The sequence below is a fragment of the Balaenoptera physalus genome, assembly GCF_965194825.1.
Source record: "Balaenoptera physalus genome assembly, chromosome: 2".
In the NCBI taxonomy this organism is placed as follows: domain Eukaryota; kingdom Metazoa; phylum Chordata; class Mammalia; order Artiodactyla; family Balaenopteridae; genus Balaenoptera; species Balaenoptera physalus.
The window spans coordinates 162,285,286-162,305,782 of NC_138883.1; the positions used below are offsets into that span (position 1 = coordinate 162,285,286).

The 20,497-nt window shown below is 39.2% G+C and overlaps 1 protein-coding gene across 27 annotated transcripts in view; it reads left to right on the top strand.

The window, feature by feature from the left end:
- Positions 1-20,497, top strand: part of PARD3 (par-3 family cell polarity regulator) — a 627,365-nt gene that overhangs the window by 380,958 nt on the left and 225,910 nt on the right. For 9 of the 27 annotated variants that reach the window (XM_082449617.1, XM_082449635.1, XM_082449618.1 and 6 more), the window contains 4 exons: positions 6,885-7,044; positions 13,426-13,615; positions 18,539-18,690; positions 19,765-19,809. In XM_082449617.1, the coding sequence (XP_082305743.1) occupies positions 6,885-7,044; positions 13,426-13,615; positions 18,539-18,690; positions 19,765-19,809 (547 nt within the window). Of the gene's footprint in view, positions 1-6,884; positions 7,045-8,514; positions 10,684-13,425; positions 13,616-18,538; positions 18,691-19,764; positions 19,810-20,497 lie in introns of those variants that run through there. The other 18 variants (XM_082449621.1, XM_082449622.1, XM_082449619.1 and 15 more) reach the window with 10 other exon arrangements.

Genomic DNA, 20,497 nt, shown 5'->3' on the forward strand with positions numbered 1-20,497 from the left:
ACGGTATCATTTTCATACATTGCTGGTTATTACTATTTCTTAGGATAGAGTAAGCTTATAAAGCAATTATGTCAAAAAAAGTCTTATCACGAGTGCTGTGCTCTCTTTGTAATACCAGCGCAAAGCCTTTTGTACTGACAGGGTTTAACTAAAGAATTCTGTGAAGACAGAAGAGCTCATTTCAGCTTCCCATAAGTCTTAAGACATGACTTTGCTGCTGTTGTACTTATATATTACCCTTGGAAAAACATCTCCCTGAATTACTGGGAGGGTACGTGTAAATTATGTTACCGTAAATATTGATATAAGCATAGGGTGCCTTGTCACGGATGAACCTCAAGCCAGAATATTGTGCTCAGTTCTCTCCTCCTGGGGCCATCTGTCAGCCGTGTGGTCCGGCCTTTGACAATATCACGGAACTATATCTTACTAACTCATCTTTAAATCACGGGTTTGCATACTTATTTTCAAGCTAGAGGAGATGAAAATTTGCAGAAGCACATCTTTTGTGCTTTGTCACGTCTTCCCCTGCCCTCTTCTATATGTGGGAAGTGCTGTCTGTTATCTTAGTACGTTTTCTTCAAAATTGGCAACTCTCGGCACGAAGTATCATCTTCCCTTGCACTTCCCTGGTCTTTGTCCCCATACAGCACATTTGAGACATTTTCTAGAAGATGTTTCTCAGTCTCTTCCACTTGACTTCTCAGGAGTCTGTGAACACTGCCTCGTTCTTGAATCCTTTCCTGCCAGCTCTCCCCGTTTTCCTCCTGCTTCACTCTGGCCCTCTGTCTCCTTTAAGGCTGCTCTCTTCTGCCTGTTCCTCTTTTGCTTAGTGTTCCTCAAGGCGTTTTCTGGGCTGTGTCTTCTTCTGCACTTGCTTCCTGGGAGACCTTCGTTCCTTGGTCTTCAGGTACCACTTTCCTTATGATGAATCCCGTGGTCCTGTTTTCAGCTCAGGACTCTAGTTCCAGATCCCTCTGTCCAGCCACCCATGGAGATGTCCACTGGTATGTCTCCACTGGTATGCCTCTCAGGCATCTATGCTTTTTCCACCAAAACCCATTCCTCCCTCAGTTCTTCATCTACCTTGTCCTCCTTCCCTCTGAGATAGCTCCACTGTTTCTTTACTTGTAGAAGCTGGAAATCTGGGGTGGCTCTGACCTCTCAAATGCCTTTCCTGTCTCTGTCGCCTCCTCCTCTGGAATCTTTCTCTCCTCCCTCACTCCTCTCCATCCCCCTGCCCTTACCCCATCCTCTCACCGGGCTCTCTGCTGCAGCTCCCTGAAGGATTTCTCTCTCAACTCGTTTTGTCTACACGGCAGTAAGGCACATCTTCCCACAAAACAAACTGATCGTGTCACTCCCGGCCGAAATCTCTTCGGGAGCTTTCCTTCCTTTCCAGGATGGGTGCCAGTCTCCATCACGTGGCCACTAGGACGTGCACAAACCAGCCCCTGTGTCCACCAGCCTGTCCCTTACACGACCTGAAATTTCTCAGTTGTCTGATGCTGCCTTTCACCTCTGGATTTTCCACATGAGTCAGTTCTGCTCCTTGTCCTAGCAAAGTCAGCCTTTAGATTTTAGTAGCCTCTCTCCAAAGCCTTTCCGTAGCCCTGGGTACTCACCTTCAGGGAGCAGCTGTCACACCATCATGGTTCCTCTCTGGTTTTCTTTGGCGGGAACTGCAAATTCTGAGATGGCTGAGACCTTGTTCATCTCTCCATCACTGGGGTCCAACCCAAGGCTGACACCTAAACATGGACTGAGTGATGAGGGAAATAATCCCAGAGAGTCGAGCCTTTTTAGAAGAAAAAGATTAACTTAGTTACTGTTAGACACTGAAGTTCTAACAAGGCAAGGTAACAGAATTAATATTTTGGCAGTGATTCTGGATTTCCTTCACTTTCCTTAGCTCTAATGCTCTTACTTAAGTATTTAAAAATATTCCGTAAGCAGTAATTGTTTCTTTAAAAAAGAGAGAGAAAAGAAATGGCTTTCCTTTGTTTTGTGCTCCTGAAGGATGGATGAACTTTTTTGGCATCTTTTCCATTGGAAAGAATACGTAAAGCAAGAGGCAGAAACATTGGTATCATTGCAAAGGACAAATTTGTTGAGGACTTTGAAGGAGAACTTTGGGAAATGGGTATTGAAAATCACCTGTGTAGGAGAATTATGATAATTCTAAATGTTCCAAGGAAATTAGTATTGGTAGGAATTACTGCAATTTAACCTAGTTTGCAGTCATTTCATTATATCTTTGTTAGACATGATTTCATATAAAGCCTGCCTTGGTACCAATAGAGAATAAGACCAGGTAAGTTTTGTCTTAGCCCCCATGCTGAGGAATTTAGTCACCAAGGACTACTTTTTTTTTTTTTAAGAAGAAATAAAACTTTTTATTTCCAGATAACATGATTTCTACGTAAAAAATCCTAAGGAATCTACAAGGCAATTTAGAACACGTAAGTGAATTTAGCAAGATCATGGGACAGTAGGCCAATGGACAAAATCCATTTTATTTGTATGTACTAGGAATAGACAATTTGACAGTAAAATAAACATCAATATCATGTACCATAATATCAAAAATCATAATATACTTAGGGATAAATTTAACAACACAGGTAATCTCTGTACTCGTAATTGTATAAAACGTCACTGAAAAATTAAAATAGACCTAAATTAGTGGAGTGATATATGATTAGCAGACTCAGTATCATTGAAGTATCAGTTCTCTCAGTTTGGCCTATTGATTTAATAAACTCTCATTAATCATCCCAGCAGCAATTTTTATAGCAATGGACAAACTGATTACCAACTGGGGTTATTAATTTTTATATTATTTATTATTAGTGTTATATTATTATTAATATTATTTAATTTATATGAAAATCTAGAACTGGAAAAGCTATTCTATGATGAAAATATCATTGGTTGCTTTTGGGCGGGTTGGGATTGAGTGGGAAATAATAGGAAGGAATTTAATGAGGTGATGGCAATGCCCTTTATCCAGAGACGGGTGTACGTTACATGGGTTTATCAATTTGTCAAAACTCACTGAACTGACCAAGGACTACTTTAAAATGAATTCTGTCTCTACGTTTAATTCTCTTAGAAAGCTACATCAGAATAGGAAGGGGGCTAAGGTATTGTTTACGATTCTCTTTGTTTTATATATGAAGAAATAAATACAGAGAAGTCAAATGAGGTGCTTAATGGCTGCAAGGCCAAGGTAGTGGCAGAGTAATTTAGAAGCAAGGTGTCCATCCCTCTTATGCACATGAGAGGGTCTGATTGCCTGTGAGTGTGGGGTTCAGGCAGTTGATACTCTGGCTGTGTTGGGAAGAGGTGGGCAGTAAACCCACGAGTCCCAGCGTCAGGCAAGCCATCGCGTTCTGGGTCTGCCACATCCAGGCTTACTTCACCCTCTGGTCCGTGCTGTCAGCCACATGGGGACGTGAAGGACATTAGCTGTGGTTCTGCATGGAAGCAGAACCTGGAACTGAACCCTGAAACTCCGGCCACTCTTCTCCAAAGAAAACTAGACCCTGTCTTACTATTCATTGTCCTGTGTTAACTTGTCCTTTGGATGTTAGTCCCTTCTGCAATGTGTGATTGTAATCTCGATCAACTTTCTTTTACTTTCAGCCTTGTGCTGTGCCCTTAGCTTTAAAGGCCCGCTTCCACATGGCCTATACGTATAAGATCTCTAAGCCGATTTAAGGAAACTCTGAGTCATTCACTCAGAAATGAATTTATTCATCCAATTATTCACCCAGTACCTGCTCTGTGCCAGGAATTGGGGATAGAATAGAATAAGCTTATAAAGAGTGAAATATCGGATAATAAGATCGAGCCAATTACTAACTGGGACCCAGTTTTAGGTTTGCTGGAGGGGATTAGGGCCATATCTATGCCAGCTTTTCACCGTTTCTAGTTGAGATGGTGGGATACATTTGCTTTATGTGAAAGACATGATTTGACCCACTATTGCACACTTATAACAACTTGAGATTTTATTAAGCCCCACAGATATTGTATTAGTTTTTTTAAAAGAAACCAATATTTTACCTTTTCCCAGGAAGAGTAGGCCAAGTGTATAATATGAAGCATATTCATTGGACAATATCCAGTTCTTTGTTATTGAATAGCACTTATTATTTTCTGATTATAAACGCAGTATATGATCATTTGAATATCTTTTTAAGAGCATACTACATTTACATTGTTTTTAGATATGGGGTAATTCCCAATTTTTATGTCTTTGTAAATGAAGTTCTGATAAATATTGATCAGCATGAATCTTTATGATTCACTTAACTTATTATTTTGTGAGGATAGTGACCACAAAGTGAAATAAATGGCCTGGTCACAGAATATAGGATATTTTTTGGCCTGTGACATACATTTCCACATTACTTTGGGAAGAGACTGTATCACTTTATGCTGATCCCCAGTATGAGTTATCTTGCTGCAACCTAGTTTTCTTTAATGGGTGGAAAGGCTTTCCTATTTTCCTAGGGATGGAGTTGAGGGCGTCCCACACAACTGTCCCTACTCGGGACTGAGTTCTGTTGGATGGAAGAACATTTTTTGCAGTTAAAACGACAAAGTGAAAATTGCAGTTCTTTTATTTTGGCGTCTTCTTCGAAGTAAGCTTAATTTGATAAGGTTTTTATATATGGAGATCAGAAGGGCCTGGGAGCAGCCCATACTGCAGGAAGGCCAGGCCAATCTTCCAGGACTGCCCTCCTTGGAGTGGCTAAGCTCCCACTCCGATGATGCGATGCATTCCTCTTTCTTAAACTCAATTGCTTGCAACAAAAAAAATCATCAAAAGATTTAAAACAAAACTCTGTACCCCAATCAGTTTTTTTTTTTTAAAGAAATTAAAAGGCATTGTGTCTTCTGTTAAATATTTATGTATTTGGCCATTGATGTCTTCATTTAAATCTGTCTTTTGAGATGCAAATTAGACATGGTTAGGGAGGTGGGGAGGTACAGAAGCTTTCCCATGAAAGTGTTCAAGTACAAGGTTCCTAGTGAACAGGCATCTTATTGTTTTTCTCTGGAAAGCCTGCATGCGCTATTTTTTAAATGGAATTTTTATTTGACTTTATAAAATTCTAAAATAGCCTCTTGGGATATTTAGGGATTTCTCGTAAAGGTGCTTTATAAAGATTTTATCATCTAGAAAATTGCAGTTATATGCCTCAATTAAATGTATTTGTTAAGCAAACTCGAGGATGTGTTGTCTGTCTTATGATTAAATAAATTATTGTGTAGGATGCAGGTCTTGTGTGTCGAGACTTGTATAGCAGGTCTTTAATGTATGTGCTCATTAAAAAAATTCACACATGCCTGCTTTTAAAGGTATTGGGTATTTGTTTTGTTTGTTTTTACTTCTCCAAAGTACCTTGGAATTTAGGAATAATGTTCTTTCAGAAAATTTTCTTGTATTTTTTTACATCCAAGACCTGGAATATTTAATTTACTTTTCGGTAAAGCTGTCAGTTGTAATCTGCAATTAAAAAAAAAAAAACAAAAAAAACCCGAATAACACAAATCCTCATTTCACAATTTAAACCTTATTGAGTCTACTTCACTAGCGCTGCAAGTTTATTATTCTCCCGCAGTTTGACGTGCCTCCAATTGTAATTGTGTTGACCCTTCAATGCATTAAATCTCCCCAGTGCTTATCAAACTGGGCGAGATAAGTCTACAGTTCGGAACTTCATTAAATATCTCATTTATGTTAAACAGATGATAGCTTCTAACAGAAATAATAATTTGTTCAGGTGAACCACAGTTGTGGTTTCCTCTGTTTGGAATGTGCAGTCCTCTCTCCACTTTGCTGTGCTGTGCCCCCTGCCTCCACGCCGGCCCCTCCACCCCACCCCCCAGCCTTCCCTGTCTCTGGCTGCCAGCCAGCTCCAAAGCATCATAAGATTTTAGTTGGTGGGGTTAACCTCAGAGCCCACACTGGGAGGATTTGTGTGCTTTGTTCCTCCTTGTTTCATGGCTTTACTAGCATAGAATTCTCACTCATATTATTTTTATGAAGTATATGACTTTATAAGGCACAGCTGTCTTAAAGAACGCCCCATACTATTTTAATTCTTGGTGATAGGAATCCACCTATATTCTTTGCTTATCTAGCAGATTCTATATATTTGCAAAATAGCTACCTTTGCCTGCCTTATTAGAATACTTGGTTTTTACTTCTGTATTGTCAATATCCTGTGTAGTTTATTTTCTCTCAGTTACTATCTCATACTTAAGATCACAATGAGAGAATAGGATGATTGTTTCTAATTTCAGCGGAAGAAACTGAGGCTCAGTGTATTGTTGAAGACACCCGAACTGACAAGTGGTCTTTAGGTCTTAGAGAGTGGGTGGTCATTCTCCTCTCACACACACCAAGGTGTGCTGCTCGGTGTATTTATGCACTCTAAGTGTAAAAAGTAGACTTAAATTCCAGCTTCCATTCTGATAATGATGAAGCATGTCTAGCGCAGGGCAACATCTCATAAAGAATTCTGAATTAAACCATAACTCAAATTGACTTCAACATATACTAACTGTCAAGCTGAAAAAAAATAAGCAACAAGGTGAGTTTGGAAAAAAAGCCTTTAATATACATATTTTTCCTCCAGTGGTTGAAATCTGACAGAACTTCATGGGAGGCACAGTGTAAAGTGGCACAGAAAGTTGGTCATTAGGCAAAGCTGTCATCACAAATTATTTTGGTACAGGGTGAAAAGTTCTAGTTCATTTGGTACCCAGTTCGATGCAGACCCTGGGCAAGTTGGTCTAATTCCCCCATGCTGTTCATGGGCCTCCAGTTCTGACTTTACCTCGCCCCCCGCCCCCGCTCTCTGCAGCTGAAGTCACCTGGGAGCCCCTCTGGACCTGAGCTGCCCATTGAAACGGTGTTGGATGATAGAGAACGAAGGATTTCCCACTCCCTCTACAGCGGGCTTGAGGGGCTTGATGAATCACCCACAAGAAATGCTGCGCTCAGCAGGATAATGGGTGAGTCAGGTAAAACCCTGTTGATCACATCTTGTTTTTGTGCTTTTACTGGTTCACGGAGAGGTTATGAATGTAATATTAATGTAAAGGAGGCCCATGTTTTCAAGGGGAGGAGGGGCAGGTTCATTATAATCATTCAGGAAGTGTTAATGTGACGAGAGGAAGTCAATACATTGATTTTGTTAAGTGAGTTTTGGATCCTGTAACATGTGGGAAAGAGAAGAAAGAAGGGGATCACACGGAAGTGTTTTCCAGTGATCAAGATATTCTTAGCATGTTTGAGACGATAAGTGAAGCTGTGTTTTTGTTTTTGTTTTTAAATCAAAATTTAGTGGCTTATGGCAGGAAGGATTCAAAAGTTACATGTTTACAATAGCACTGTTTGGAGGGAGGGGAAAAATATGTATATGCATGTATGTGAAATATTCACATTTTGTGGTTTGTACTTAATAAGGTGTTACCCTTTTTTAATTGCATCTTGACTTTTTCAAAGCCTTCATTTGAAAATCCTGAAACTAGTTTTTCACATCCTTTGTTTGCATTCAGCACCATACTGTCTGCGTGGCCCCCAGTGGGGAATGAGGTGATTAGCACTTGCTCTGCAGCCGTTCAGCTCTCTGCTAACAGATCCGGTTAATAAAGACTTGCTTTGCCACCAGAGTGGTTTGATTTACTGAGTTGCTCATCTTGGGATTAGCTTGTGAGAGTTGTCAAATTTAACATATAAGAAGCTGTTTTGATTAAAATAGCACGTGACATAAAACACTTATTGCTGGTGTGTTTTGCAAGCCTCTAATATGAAGTACAACCTAAATTTAACTCCATTTTGAGCACATTTAATGGAGATTTAATACAATTCACGTCTCCATTAGGAAGCTTCACTGGAACAGGAATTTGTTTCCTTCATCAGTGGATGTTTATGGAAAGCCTGCTGTTGGCAAGACATTGTGTATATACTTTTGCTGTAGATACAAAGACGAGTGAGAATCAGTCTGCCGTCAAAGAACTTTCTACCGGGCATGATAGGAAAATTACGTGAACATGACTGGTAGAATTTTCTGTTGTTCTTCCTCTAATCCTTCTAGCTTTCTTGTTTGGAACAATTGCTAAATTCCTCATTTCTTAGTTTGTTACGTATAGAATGAAGGCGTGCCAGCTCTCTGGTTTAATTTTGCCAACAGTTTTCTTTTGGCCTGCTTGACATAGTGCAAGTCGGGGAAGGATGCTGAAGATATTGCACACCTGTCAGGTGACAGGCATTGCACATAGTTTGTCAGATTAACCTTTGCTTATTAATGATCACTCTCCTCACTGCAGTGGGGTTTTCCCTACTTTCCTGGTTTTGCTGTGACACTTTATCTTCGTTAAATACTTTTTTATTGATGAAAATTCAAGACCCCTTGAGCGAGAGAGTGTGTGTGTGTTCCCTGGCTCTGTGTGCATACAAAGTGATTCGCTGTAATTTCCCCTTTATTATAGGAACATAGGACTTGCCATACTGAATCAGACCATTGGTCCACCAGTTCCTGTAACCTGCGTCCTGACTCCAATCCCTGATGCTTCAGAGGAAGGCGAAAAACTAAAACTAAAAAACAAAAACCCCCCAGTTCACCTAGTGACCTTTGGAAATGCTGTATATATGGGTTGAGGATTCCTTCTTTTTCTTCAGTCTGTTGCTCTGATTTTATTAGCCGTGGCCTTGTTAGTCCTCCTAAGTTTGCATTAGAGTTGGCATTGTTTTCCCTTCCCTCTGCTAGAGGTGTAATGGACTTTAAAATTCCAGATGCTTCTGCTGGGGCAGTAATCTTCCAGCTCTGTGCTTTGTGATGTACTGTGCGTGGCCTTTTGGGCTGGGGTGGGGGGCAGTGACAGACTCCTTACTCTTCGTTGGTAGGCCAAATTGATGTTGAATGATTTGGATATTTTCTTAAGATAGTTTTTTACATGTTGTATGGGAAACTAGGGATCCCATATAGTTTTACTCTGAGAAATGTATATGCTTAATTTGATTTATCTTGAGTTTTACAAATTCGAGAATTCCTCAGTCTTTGTCAGTCCCTATTTCAGCATCATTGGCCCTAAGAAACAGACAGTGTTCGTAACATCACTTTCCACTTAAAGTTAGAAATCTTGCAAAGATAGTACCTTGCAACAAGATACCAAAGCCAGGTACCAAATATAAGAAATTAAAGCATTGACCTTCAGTTAACCTAAACCAATAGCAACAGTATTTACTGCTGGGCACAGTATCTGCGTGCATGGAAAATTTTCAGATCTTGTTTGGTTAGCGGTTGTCTTCTATACCTTTAGGATATCTCCTGTGTAGACACCAGTGGAGGTGGTGGTATCTGCTTCATGATCTGCTATGATTCAGATAGAACTTTGTATTGAAATTCCAGCTGACTACATTAAGAAGTGATTAATTTTATGTGGACAGGGTGAATTTTCACATAGAATATTCCTCCTGTGGGACTCTAGACCCAAAAGGAGCTTTGAGGCTTTCTGACTCATTTCTATGGGAACCTAACCCAGGAGAGAAGCTTCCAAAAAATAGACCAAAAAAGGAAGAGATTTTAGAGTTGGAAGCATGTCAGATGTCATCAGCTACACTTTCCCACTTAACAGATAAAAGAACTAAGTCCCAAGATCCCATGACGATTTTTGTTTTATTTTGTTCTTGGCTATTTCCTCTTTCTAAAAATAGCCATCTCTGGGGAATACTGGGATCACACAATAAGTGTTAGTGACATTCATTCTTTATTGACATCCATTTTTAAGTATCCACATTTTCAAGCAACTGGCTTTAGACAGTCTAACAGAATCTTCCATTCTGGCAACCACTGTGATTTAAAAATCAAAGAAGTTATCTTTGAAACAACCTTACAAATCGTGTACTCCAACCTACTAAACGTCTGTTCCGGGGAATTCTGGCCCAGAGAAATTAAGTGACAGGTCTGAAGCCCCAGACTTCTGTGTTTCTGAACCAAAATTACGATGCATATTTTTCTGAGTCACAAGTCCCACGTTACTGGAAACTGATCGATCTCCTTAGCTTTTGGTGGGGTCAGCCAGAGTCACAGCCAAAGGCAAGAGTTCTCCAAATGTCATCTGTATTGGCTGGCTTTCCACTATCATGGATTTTCAAGGAGTAATTTTGGACATTTATCAAAAAGAAATCTGTAGCAAGGCTACATAGGATTTCTTCCTTTTAAAAGCCTTAAAAATATTTTACAAATTGCTGGACTGTCTTAACTAGTACTACTAATAACCATAGAGGTAATAGGTGTAGCTCATTTCACCAGTGTGTTCATTTTGTAGGACATATCACAAGCTGACATTTGGGAGCATGGAACCTTAAATGTTTTCCAACTTTTTTATCTGAAGAATTTTTCCGTTTAAAGCACGACTGAAATCTGTGGTCTCCATTTTTTAATGTAATCTCAGTAGTTTTTATATTGATACATTGTGGTGAGTTTAAAAAATAATTCTGTTCAGAATACTTTGATCTTGTTAGAAAGTCAACGTAGAAAAATGGAACATTAAGGTTGTTTTTATTGTGAGTCATATCTCTGGCAAAAGGTTTCTCATTTCACGTAGTGTTGCCTTCTATGTAAATGTACCAATGAATAAATGTTTAGTAAACAGTCATTCTGCATCTCATTGTTTCACTTGGCTACAGTCTAAATCTTAGTTTGTTGGTTAACTAGTTGAGGGAAGGAAAGTTTATTCATCAAAAACCGGATCAAAGGTTTCTGAAGTCACCCTTTGAAGGGTTCACATTTAGGATATGCCAAGTACCTGCAAACATAATTGAGAGTTATTCAAAGGGGAGTTTGGTAGAATATGTAGTTTGATAGCTTAGTTCATTACCCCCAATATATTCTTGGAGCCGCATCCCAAAACACTGTTCGTCGCAAGTATGTTAAGAAGTGGAAAATTGATGGAAAACATATATTCTCAAGTCTTTTGAAATATTAGCCTCCAGAATCATAGGGGAAAGAAAAAAAGCTGAATCCTTGTCTTACTGTTAATAGGGACATTTCCTGCCATTTATTTAGGTATAAATTTTTAGATCACCTAAGGAACAATATTTCTACCCAAAACAACATAAAAAAGGACTGTCACATGAAGAACCATTCTGTGTTCCATACTGCTTGCTAGACTGTCTCTCAGAATATATTGCATAAACGTTTTTGTTTTTGTGTTTAGAAATGAATGTGCTATATTACACCAATATAGTTTCTTCCAATAAATTTTGCCTGTGTGAGGACATGGCATTTAATGCTGTGACATGTGCCTTGTCAGCGGTGAGCTACCAGGGATAACTTGGATTTGTCATTCTGTATACTTTTTGGGGAAAAAAAGTATGTTTTGAGAAGGAAATGTTTCTTTAGGTAATAGTGCTGGAATGTCCAATCTTATTTATGAATGATATTTTTATTGAACAGATTTCTGTCTTTCTGTACTAATATCCTAAAACTCAAGTAGACATAAAGGAGTGATTTGAATTCAGGAAAGGGAAGCAATGAAGTATTAAATTTGATTTACATTTTTATCATGAGCATTTATAAACAGTTGCTAGTTTTCACAGTTTGTCAAAATGGATGCATTTCAAATCAAAACAGAGTATTTTTCATGATAATTTGCTGAGTAGAGGTTTCAGTGAACATATATTATTTCTGTAATAGAGTAGTTGGTGTTAAGTAATGATTGCATTTGAAATTTCTAGCAAGTTTGCTTTTGTGGGTTGTCCTGAAAAGATCAACTTAATGTTTGCTCCTTTGTTGAAATGTCTAGAATAATATATATTTTAAAAAATCCTTCAAGTCTATATATGCTATCTCCCAGTTTCCAAAATGGTGTTAAAACGAAAATGATCGTTTACACATTCTTGTGAATGTTTAAAAATTAGATCTTAAGACAGATGTTAAAATGTTCATGAACTGTCTTCACATTGCTATTGTGCTATTTTTAAAAGCAATTACTCGTAAAGGACAAGGGCACCCTGTTTGAAACGGTGGTAGGATTGGGAAAGTGCAGCAATCCTTTTTATTTGCATAGGAACCAGGAGAGCTGACTTAACAGCTGTGGACATTGGACTTGAAATGACAGTGTTTCCATCCTCCTGTAAGGTGACAGGGAAACTGTCCGTTCTCCTTGCTCTGTTGGGAGAGACAGGCCAGTAGGACGACACCACACCGTGATGCATGTTTCTCTGAGAACAGCCTTTCACAAGATATCCATGTGAACCGAAGCTTCGCCCATGAGTTCTTGCTCAGAGGAAATATGGCACAAGATTTGAGGAGGAAGCCAGAAGAACTATAGGTGTTTTGGGGAGGAAGATGGCAACATTTGGACCCAGCTTTATCTTTAAGGATTCAGGCCCCTGAATTACAATTTTATCCCAGGAAAGATAAACGCCTATCATGCAGATCCCGGAACCTGAGCAGATTTTCCTGAAAGAAACTGATCAATGTGGACAGTTCTGGGTCTTTTCTTACCGAGAACACTATATCCTAATTGAATAAATCAAAATTTACTAGCTCCCCTGTCTTGGCCTGAAAAGCCTGTGGGCAGTGAGATCCTAATCTTTTCTCTTTAATATCACTCCTGCCATCTCCCCACAAGGCCCCGGTTCTGCATGCACTCATCTTTGAAGTGTCACCTGAGTGCACTGTGCACTTTTCTCCATCATGCATTTAATGATGTTGCTGATGTCTAAAATCAATGTTGTGATTTCTTCTAGTAGAAGAGATCGTATTAATCATTCAAAACCCATCTCGGATGTTGACTTTTTTTTAAGACTTCCCTCATCCTCTTCCTTCAGCTACCCAGGCGATTACCAGCACTAGTGAATGCCAGGGCACTTCTGGCACATCACTCAGAGCACCAATCAATTACCACTTTATCTATCTCCTTCTCTGAGGTGTGAGCCATTGAGAGGCAGAGATTAAGTCTTCCTTACAAACCTGCCAGGTGGTAGGTGCCCAGCTAGTGAATGCGTGAATGATTGATGTAAGTCTGCAGGGCTTCCCTCCAAATTTCCTGGTACAGTTTTTCAAAGGACTATAACAACTTCGAATCTACGTGGCATTTTCACATTAGAAGCCATTCTGGAGATCATCTCTGGCCTTAGGAAACTTAATACCAGAGACACTGAATACCACACCCAGAGCGCCATAGCTGTCGTGTCAGAGGAAGGAATAGACCAGAGGTCTCCATTTGACATTCATTTATGAAAAATAAGTTTACTTAATTCTATTTTGTCCTACCAGGTCGAGCAGATTTTGGAAATTTAGACTTTTTCTAATGTAGCAAAGTATTAACATTCATATACATAACCCTTAGATGGATGTCTAGAATTTCTCTTTGTTTTTCTCCACTGGACAGGTAAATACCAGCTGTCCCCCACGGTGAATATGCCCCAAGACGACACTGTCATTATCGAGGATGACAGGCTGCCGGTGCTCCCCCCACATCTCTCTGACCAGTCATCTTCCAGCTCCCACGATGATGTAGGATTTGTGACGACGGACACTGGCGCGTGGGCCAAGGCCGGCATCAGTGAGTCAGCAGAGTGGTAAGAGCAGTGTTGGGAAACATCGGTTAATTGCAGTCACACTTGATTTTAGGGTTAAATGGTCTGTCACCGAGCACAGTGAATCAATGTCTTTTATAGCGGTGTTCTGATTTAATAATAATGATTTAATACTCGTAGTTGTCACTCCTCAAACAAAAGATTCCCCCCAACCTCATAAACCTGCCCAACTGTGTTAGCCTTTCTAGGGCTATCGTTAAGAGTTTAGCCGAACAAGAAAACTGCCACTAACCCCCAAACCCTACTCATTTGTTAAGTTTCACAAGTGAAACTTTTATTTTAGATCTGTGTTAATTCGACGAATTGTTTTTCTATTCCATAAATAAATTCTAAGCAAATCCCTTCGGTGGCTGAGAGTTTGTAACAATTAGATGACTTTGGCCAAATTAATAGTTGTTATGTTCTAGGAGTGGGAAGAGGCTTTTTCAGATTTTCTTTTTAGAGTGCTATAACTCTCCTAGTCTTTGTACTTACTTCTAACATTATGACTTCAGGGGCAGTCTAATGCTATTTTTTCTCCTGTATCTCTCAAGATAGAAGAAAGCATTCGATATTATTGAGCCAATGTGTGGCAAATAAATGTGGATGTGTGTCTTCATTTGCGTGCCTAGTAATTATATACATCAGTAAGCGAAAGGAAAGTCCCTCCTAGGGATGACCTTGGAAGGCTGTAGTGATAATGAACGCAACCATGTGAAGCATTATACCAGAATCTTCTTATTGCCCTTTCAAGAATCCATCAGCAAAATGATATTTCAGTGTTGTGGCACTGAGCTACACTCAAGCCCGTGTGATAACAGCTTATCTTTGAACGAGTTTTTTGGTTCAACGTAGAGGGGGAACTACCATACAAAGTAAAAACCTACTTGAATCAGATGCTGTAGCATTTACCGCTGCAGTTTATATCTCTTTCTGAAAGTGAAAGCGATGACAGAGAAAGTAAGGATTAGATATTTGCAGTATTCATCGAAGGGACAAAAACCTTTTGAGTCTCCACCGTGATGAGGAATTTTGAAGGCAGCCATAGGAATAGACGTTTGGGGCCTTAAGAAATGCTTTATTGGTGAAAGTCAATAAACAACGAGCAGGGCTGGAGTGTGGCATTAATTTCCCTAAGGGGATTCATAAACAGTGAGGACTTGTATGATTTTGCTGTGGGGAATGTGCAGGGGCTGGAAAAGAATATGAATGAAGGGTTATCCAAACAAGAATGGCAGCTGTTCTGAATCACAGCAGAAAATGTAAGCTTTTCCAGCCTGACAATATCTCCCTAATCCTTGATGAAAATGTTATGAAAACAAAAGGGCAATAAGGCAGGATTAATAACTGGAATTTTAATAACTTTGGGGGGGGGTCAGGGTATGGTTACATTCTTTAAAGAATCAGCTGTCAGTCCTGCAGACTAACTTGCTAAGTATCCTAGCATATTGTTTCTTGTGTCTGAAATTAGTTTAATGGGTATATTGATAGGGAAGAATTAATTATGTTATGGTTTAAGAATATTTAGTTATTTTAAGATGCTTATTCACTCAAAAACTCATTTGCCGTTTTCAGTTGTGTATGTGTACACTTCGCTGCACGATTGTGGAAGGCTGAATATGTCAAATGGCTAAACTTTGCATTTCTTAACTGATAGAATATACTTGTTTCCAATCCATGAATTGATTTAGGGAACATAACAACGTTTTTAAGGTGAAGAAGGTAAAACAGCAAATTCTAATCTTAGTGACAACATAATTTCAGAGGATATAAAATTAGTTTAAAAAATACACCAATATGTGGCTTTCAGCAACAACAATTTGTACTTCTTTGAAAAACCTTTAACCAATAATTTTTATTAAAAATGTATTGCAGATTCACTCTGTTCACACATTTGATGCCTATTTGGAATTCAGGTTTTAGTGTAATTCACACGATACAGAAAAGGGTTGATGAGCGTGTGCAGGATGGTCAGAGAGATCAACTTTCAGTATCTAAAAGAATTACTCTTGGACTTCCCCGGCGGTCCCATGGTTAAGACTCCAAGCTTCCACTGCAAGGGACGCGGGTTCGATCCCTGGCCGGGGAACTAAGATCCCGTATGCCGCATGGCGCGGCCAAAATAAACAAACAAACAAAAAGAATTACTCTTAGTTCAAATATAATATTTAGTGTTTATTGTTGCAAAATTGGGTCCTAGTTCTCACCATGTGGGTTTTAATTTTTCAGTTCTAGGACTGTGTTTTCCAATTGGGGTGTATGTGCCCTGGAAATTATAAGCATAGTATGGTAAGCATAGTCGTATGTGGATACTACTATATAAGCATAATATACACACACATATATATTTAAGAATTGTGTAAAAGCAGTCTATACTTATATACATAATATATGCTGGAGCTATGCACACATATGTATATACATATATACATAGGGTCTAAGCAGAGTAGTATGAGAAGAGGCACCTAAAGCTTCAAGGTGAACATGACCCTGCTTCTTCCTGGAACGTCAAATTTATTCCGGGCTTTACAGATGAAATATGATATATTAAAAATGAAAAGATTTAGTGTAGGATGCAAACAAAATAACATTGATTAGGATGTAACATAGTGTTTTACATAAAAAAATCGTTTTGCTTTGGGCTGAGCTCCCAGTCCCTGGGCCAGAACAAGGGTGAGCAAGCTAGGTGCCCAGGGGAGCAAACGTAAGGAGCTTCTCACTCTCAGGTGTGGCCGCTGAACTCACAGGACCCTGAGATCAGAGCTCCCTTGAATTCTGAGTCCCAGGCACCTACCTTGCCTCCTCCCTGGGCCCTGCTCTGTACTTGGTGGAAAAGATGGAGAAGGATCGTTCATTTCCTTTTTGAGGTTTTGGTTGGTGGTTGGTTTTTAAATACCCTGTTTCCGTTATCATAATTTTCATAACTTTGAAAATTTGAGATAGCAAGTCTTTGTTGGCTAATAATAACTTATTTTGCATGGTGGTTTGCAGTTTACTGAGGGCTTTCCCCTTGTGTCCTTGAATTCTCTCAGTGGCCTGGCCAGTGGTTGAGGCCACTCTTTTCTTCATGGAGCCAATGAAGACACAGGGGCTCAAAGCGTTCAGGCCACATCACCTGATGGCGAAGCACTGCCTTGATGTCTTCCTTGTCGCAGTTTTTGGTTTAGCCCTTCCCTAATGCCATCTGTCATTTCATGCACAGTGAATTGCAGCTAAATTTCTGCTGTATATCCAGACCAGATCACTACCCTTTTATCAGTATGCATGGTCATTCCCATAGGACCAATACAGGGTTAGAGAAGCTGGTTTCCAGCAGAAGCATAAGGAGGACTTGTATAGTGGAAACTGACGTAGTGGAGAGGCCGCCACATTCTAGTGTGTCCAGTGAGCTGTGGAGGGATGTTCTCCTACCTGGCCACACAGGCAAGGTGACTCCACACTGATATAGGAGAGCTCTCTGTTTACTCAGTGTGCTCAGCATAGAGAAAAACCACTTCATTGTGAGGCTGGGCTCACAACACCTGGTGGTGCTTCTGAAAGTGTTCGTGGGATTTTACAAATAGGACCGATTCCCCTGCCACTTCCATCGTGAAAACACTTGATACTGTATCCTGTTACCACTGATCTGCCCTGTGCTTCATCGTCTCTGCTGGAGCCACTGTGTTGGTGTCACACAAATCAAATGCCATCCAGACTTAGTCATGCTTTTCCTGACTCCCTGGAATGCCATTCACTCTCCCATCCACGCATCCACAGCGTCTTCTGTGTGCTTCTGGTTTGGTATTTTTCTTAGGGAATAGAGATCTTTTCTTATTTATTACTTTGACTTTGGTACCCGGCACCACACCTTCATCAGAATAGGTTCTAATCGTGATTTGTTGAGTTGATTTCTTCTCAGTTGATTAAGTTTCAGAGAAGCTACATCCTCATAAAACTACATGCCATAAAGGTGGTGTTTTTTTTTTTCTGAAACACAAGATAAAGGATATATAAGATGACCAGAACACATACTTTTTTTTAAAAAATTTATTTTACTGAAGTATAGTTGATTTACAATGTTGTGTTAATTTCTGCTGTACAGCAAAGTGATTCAGTTATACATATATACATTCTTTTTCATATTCGTTTCCATTATGGTTTATCACAGGGTATTGAATAGAGTTCTCTGTGCGATACAGTAGGATCTTGTTGTTTATCCATTTTGTATATAATAGTTTGCATCTGCTAATCCCAAACTCCCAATCCATCCCTCCCCCATTCCCCTCCCCCTTGTCAACCACAGGTCTGCAGAACATACCCTTTTCAAAACTTCTATTCAGTTGCAATTCATATAGTCACTAATTGGCTGCCAGTATTTGTATTAATATATGAAAGTTTTCCTCAAAGATCCAGTCTTTCTCACATGGAGAAGGAATTGCTCTAAATGTAAATGAATGTCGTATTTTCCCGTCACCTCCTACACAACCACAGTTTTTTGTTTTTTTTTTTTCTTTTAATTTTATTTATTTATGGCTGTGTTGGGTCTTCATTTCTGTGCGAGGGCTTTCTCTAGTTGTGGCAAGCGGGGACCACTCTTCATCGCGGTGCGCGGGCCTCGCACTATCGTGGCCTCTCTTGTTGCGGAGCACAGGCTCCAGACGCGCAGGCTCAGTAATTGTGGCTCACGGGCCCAGTTGCTCCGCGGCATGTGGGATCTTCCTAGACCAGGGCTCGAACCCGTGTCCCCTGCATTGGCAGGCAGATTCTCAACCACTGCGCCACCAGGGAAGCCCAACCACAGTTTTTTTGATGGACTGTATTTGTGCTGTTTAGTTTAAATATTTCTGAGGAATATCCATATACACACAGGTGCAGATGAACTTTCCTGAACGTCATGTCTCTTATTTTCAGTAAATGTTTTTATGTTTCTCTTTCTCTTCACACCAGCTCTTTGAGTCCAGACGTCGATCCAGTTCTTGCTTTTCAACGAGAGGGATTTGGACGTCAGAGTATGTCAGAAAAACGCACAAAGCAATTTTCAGATGCCAGTCAATTGGATTTCGTTAAAACGCGAAAATCAAAAAGCATGGATTTAGGTAGTGAGTACAATCTCCATGAATCTTTATCTAAATACGGTTTAGATGCTTTCAGATGAAAATCGATGGTCCCAAACACATGTCTGTTTACTGTGAGCAATAGAGAAAATAAATGCGAAATGAGGCAATTTGGCAAAAATTAGTTTTTCTCCAGGTTTGAGATAACCATACTTCTCCTAAGTGGCATGTTTACATCATGTGCAATATGTTAATATATATGTTTTCTGATGAGAAAAGAAACAAACACATGTGCATATCATGCTCTGTTCATGTATCTTTATTTGAAAAAAATGAAATGTTTTAACACTTTGGCTGCTGAAAACCAATTTCATTGGAATATGATTTGGTTGGTTGTGGGGATGCTCGAACCAGAAGAAACAGTTTTGGAGAGAAACCATTATCTCAATCCATGTCTAGAGTTTGGTTACTTCATGATATTTTCCTTCCATTGCTGTCCTTTAACGTTTATTTGATAGAAACTCTTATGTGTTGATAATTAAGGCCTTTAACTGGAGTCATAATTTGAGAGCATGTTTATTGTAGAAAGTATTTGGAAGCAAATGAGAGGAGGAAAATAATCCTAGTTGTTCAATCAAACACCAATCAGGTAGTGTCTCTTTTTAAATCCAAATCCACCAAAAGCCAAAACAAACAAACAAACAAATTAATTAATTAATTAATTATATCCATACACCGATTGAATGATTAGAAAAACCTTTGTTAATCAACTATAACGTATTTACGCTGTTCTCTGGTGGCTGTTTGTACTTCGAGACTAAAAGCATTCATTTATCCCATGCATAAAAGAAAAATCGGGCTATTCCTTGCCTGGCTAATTATGATATGCTAACATATCAATAACACACGTGTCTGTGAAATGAGATGACTGGCATTGCATGGAGACACTGCTTTTTTCCCCTTTTTTTTTTGATTATGAATGTTTGCTTGATATTTCATATATTTTGCATGAAATATTACCTAAGAATTATCACCTAACTGAAAAGATCTGGGAATGGTTGAAGCATGTTGGGCTGTGGGACTAACTGGGCTAACCATTATACATTTACCTTTTAACAGTAGCTGACGAGACTAAACTCAATACAGTGGATGACCAGAAAGCAGGTAAGAATGGACACTTAGACTGTTGCCATAGAAACTGTGGTCCAAGGAGCTTATCATAATTATAGAGCTGCCAATCACCTAGCATGTAAACATAAATATTCCAGGCTGGCACGGATGTTTTCATAGTAGGAAATCAAACTGTACAAGAAAAGGAAAATTTTCTGTGAGAAGAAATTTATCACTGTAGTACATACTAAATGGAAATATAATTTAGTGCTTCAGAAATGCTAAAACAACCTAGATCTTCTTAATTATATTTGTGTAGGAATGTTTTGTCACAATTTAAAAAAAAAAGTCAAAATCCTGAAAATGTGATCTCTTAGGGTGGATTCTTTGTTTCGAAGTCATCTATCTGATGCTTAGGTTAACATCCAAAAAATGATTCTCAAAGTGGTGATTTTGGTTTGACGGATAATGGCACAAATATAAATATTTTCACTGAAGGACAGTGTCTAGTATTGCTCTCATTAGTCACTCAGAAAAGCTTAGATCTTTTTCTGATGCAAGCATTAGTTTGTAGTTACCTAACATTGAATTAGACTATATATTGCATCCTTATCTTTGTGAACCTGCTTGAAGGTTTTGTTTTTGTTTTTTGTTTTAATTTATTTATTTTTTGGCTGCGTTGGGTTTTCATTGCTGCCTGCGGGCTTTGTCTAGTTGCGGCGAGAGGGGGATACTCTTCATT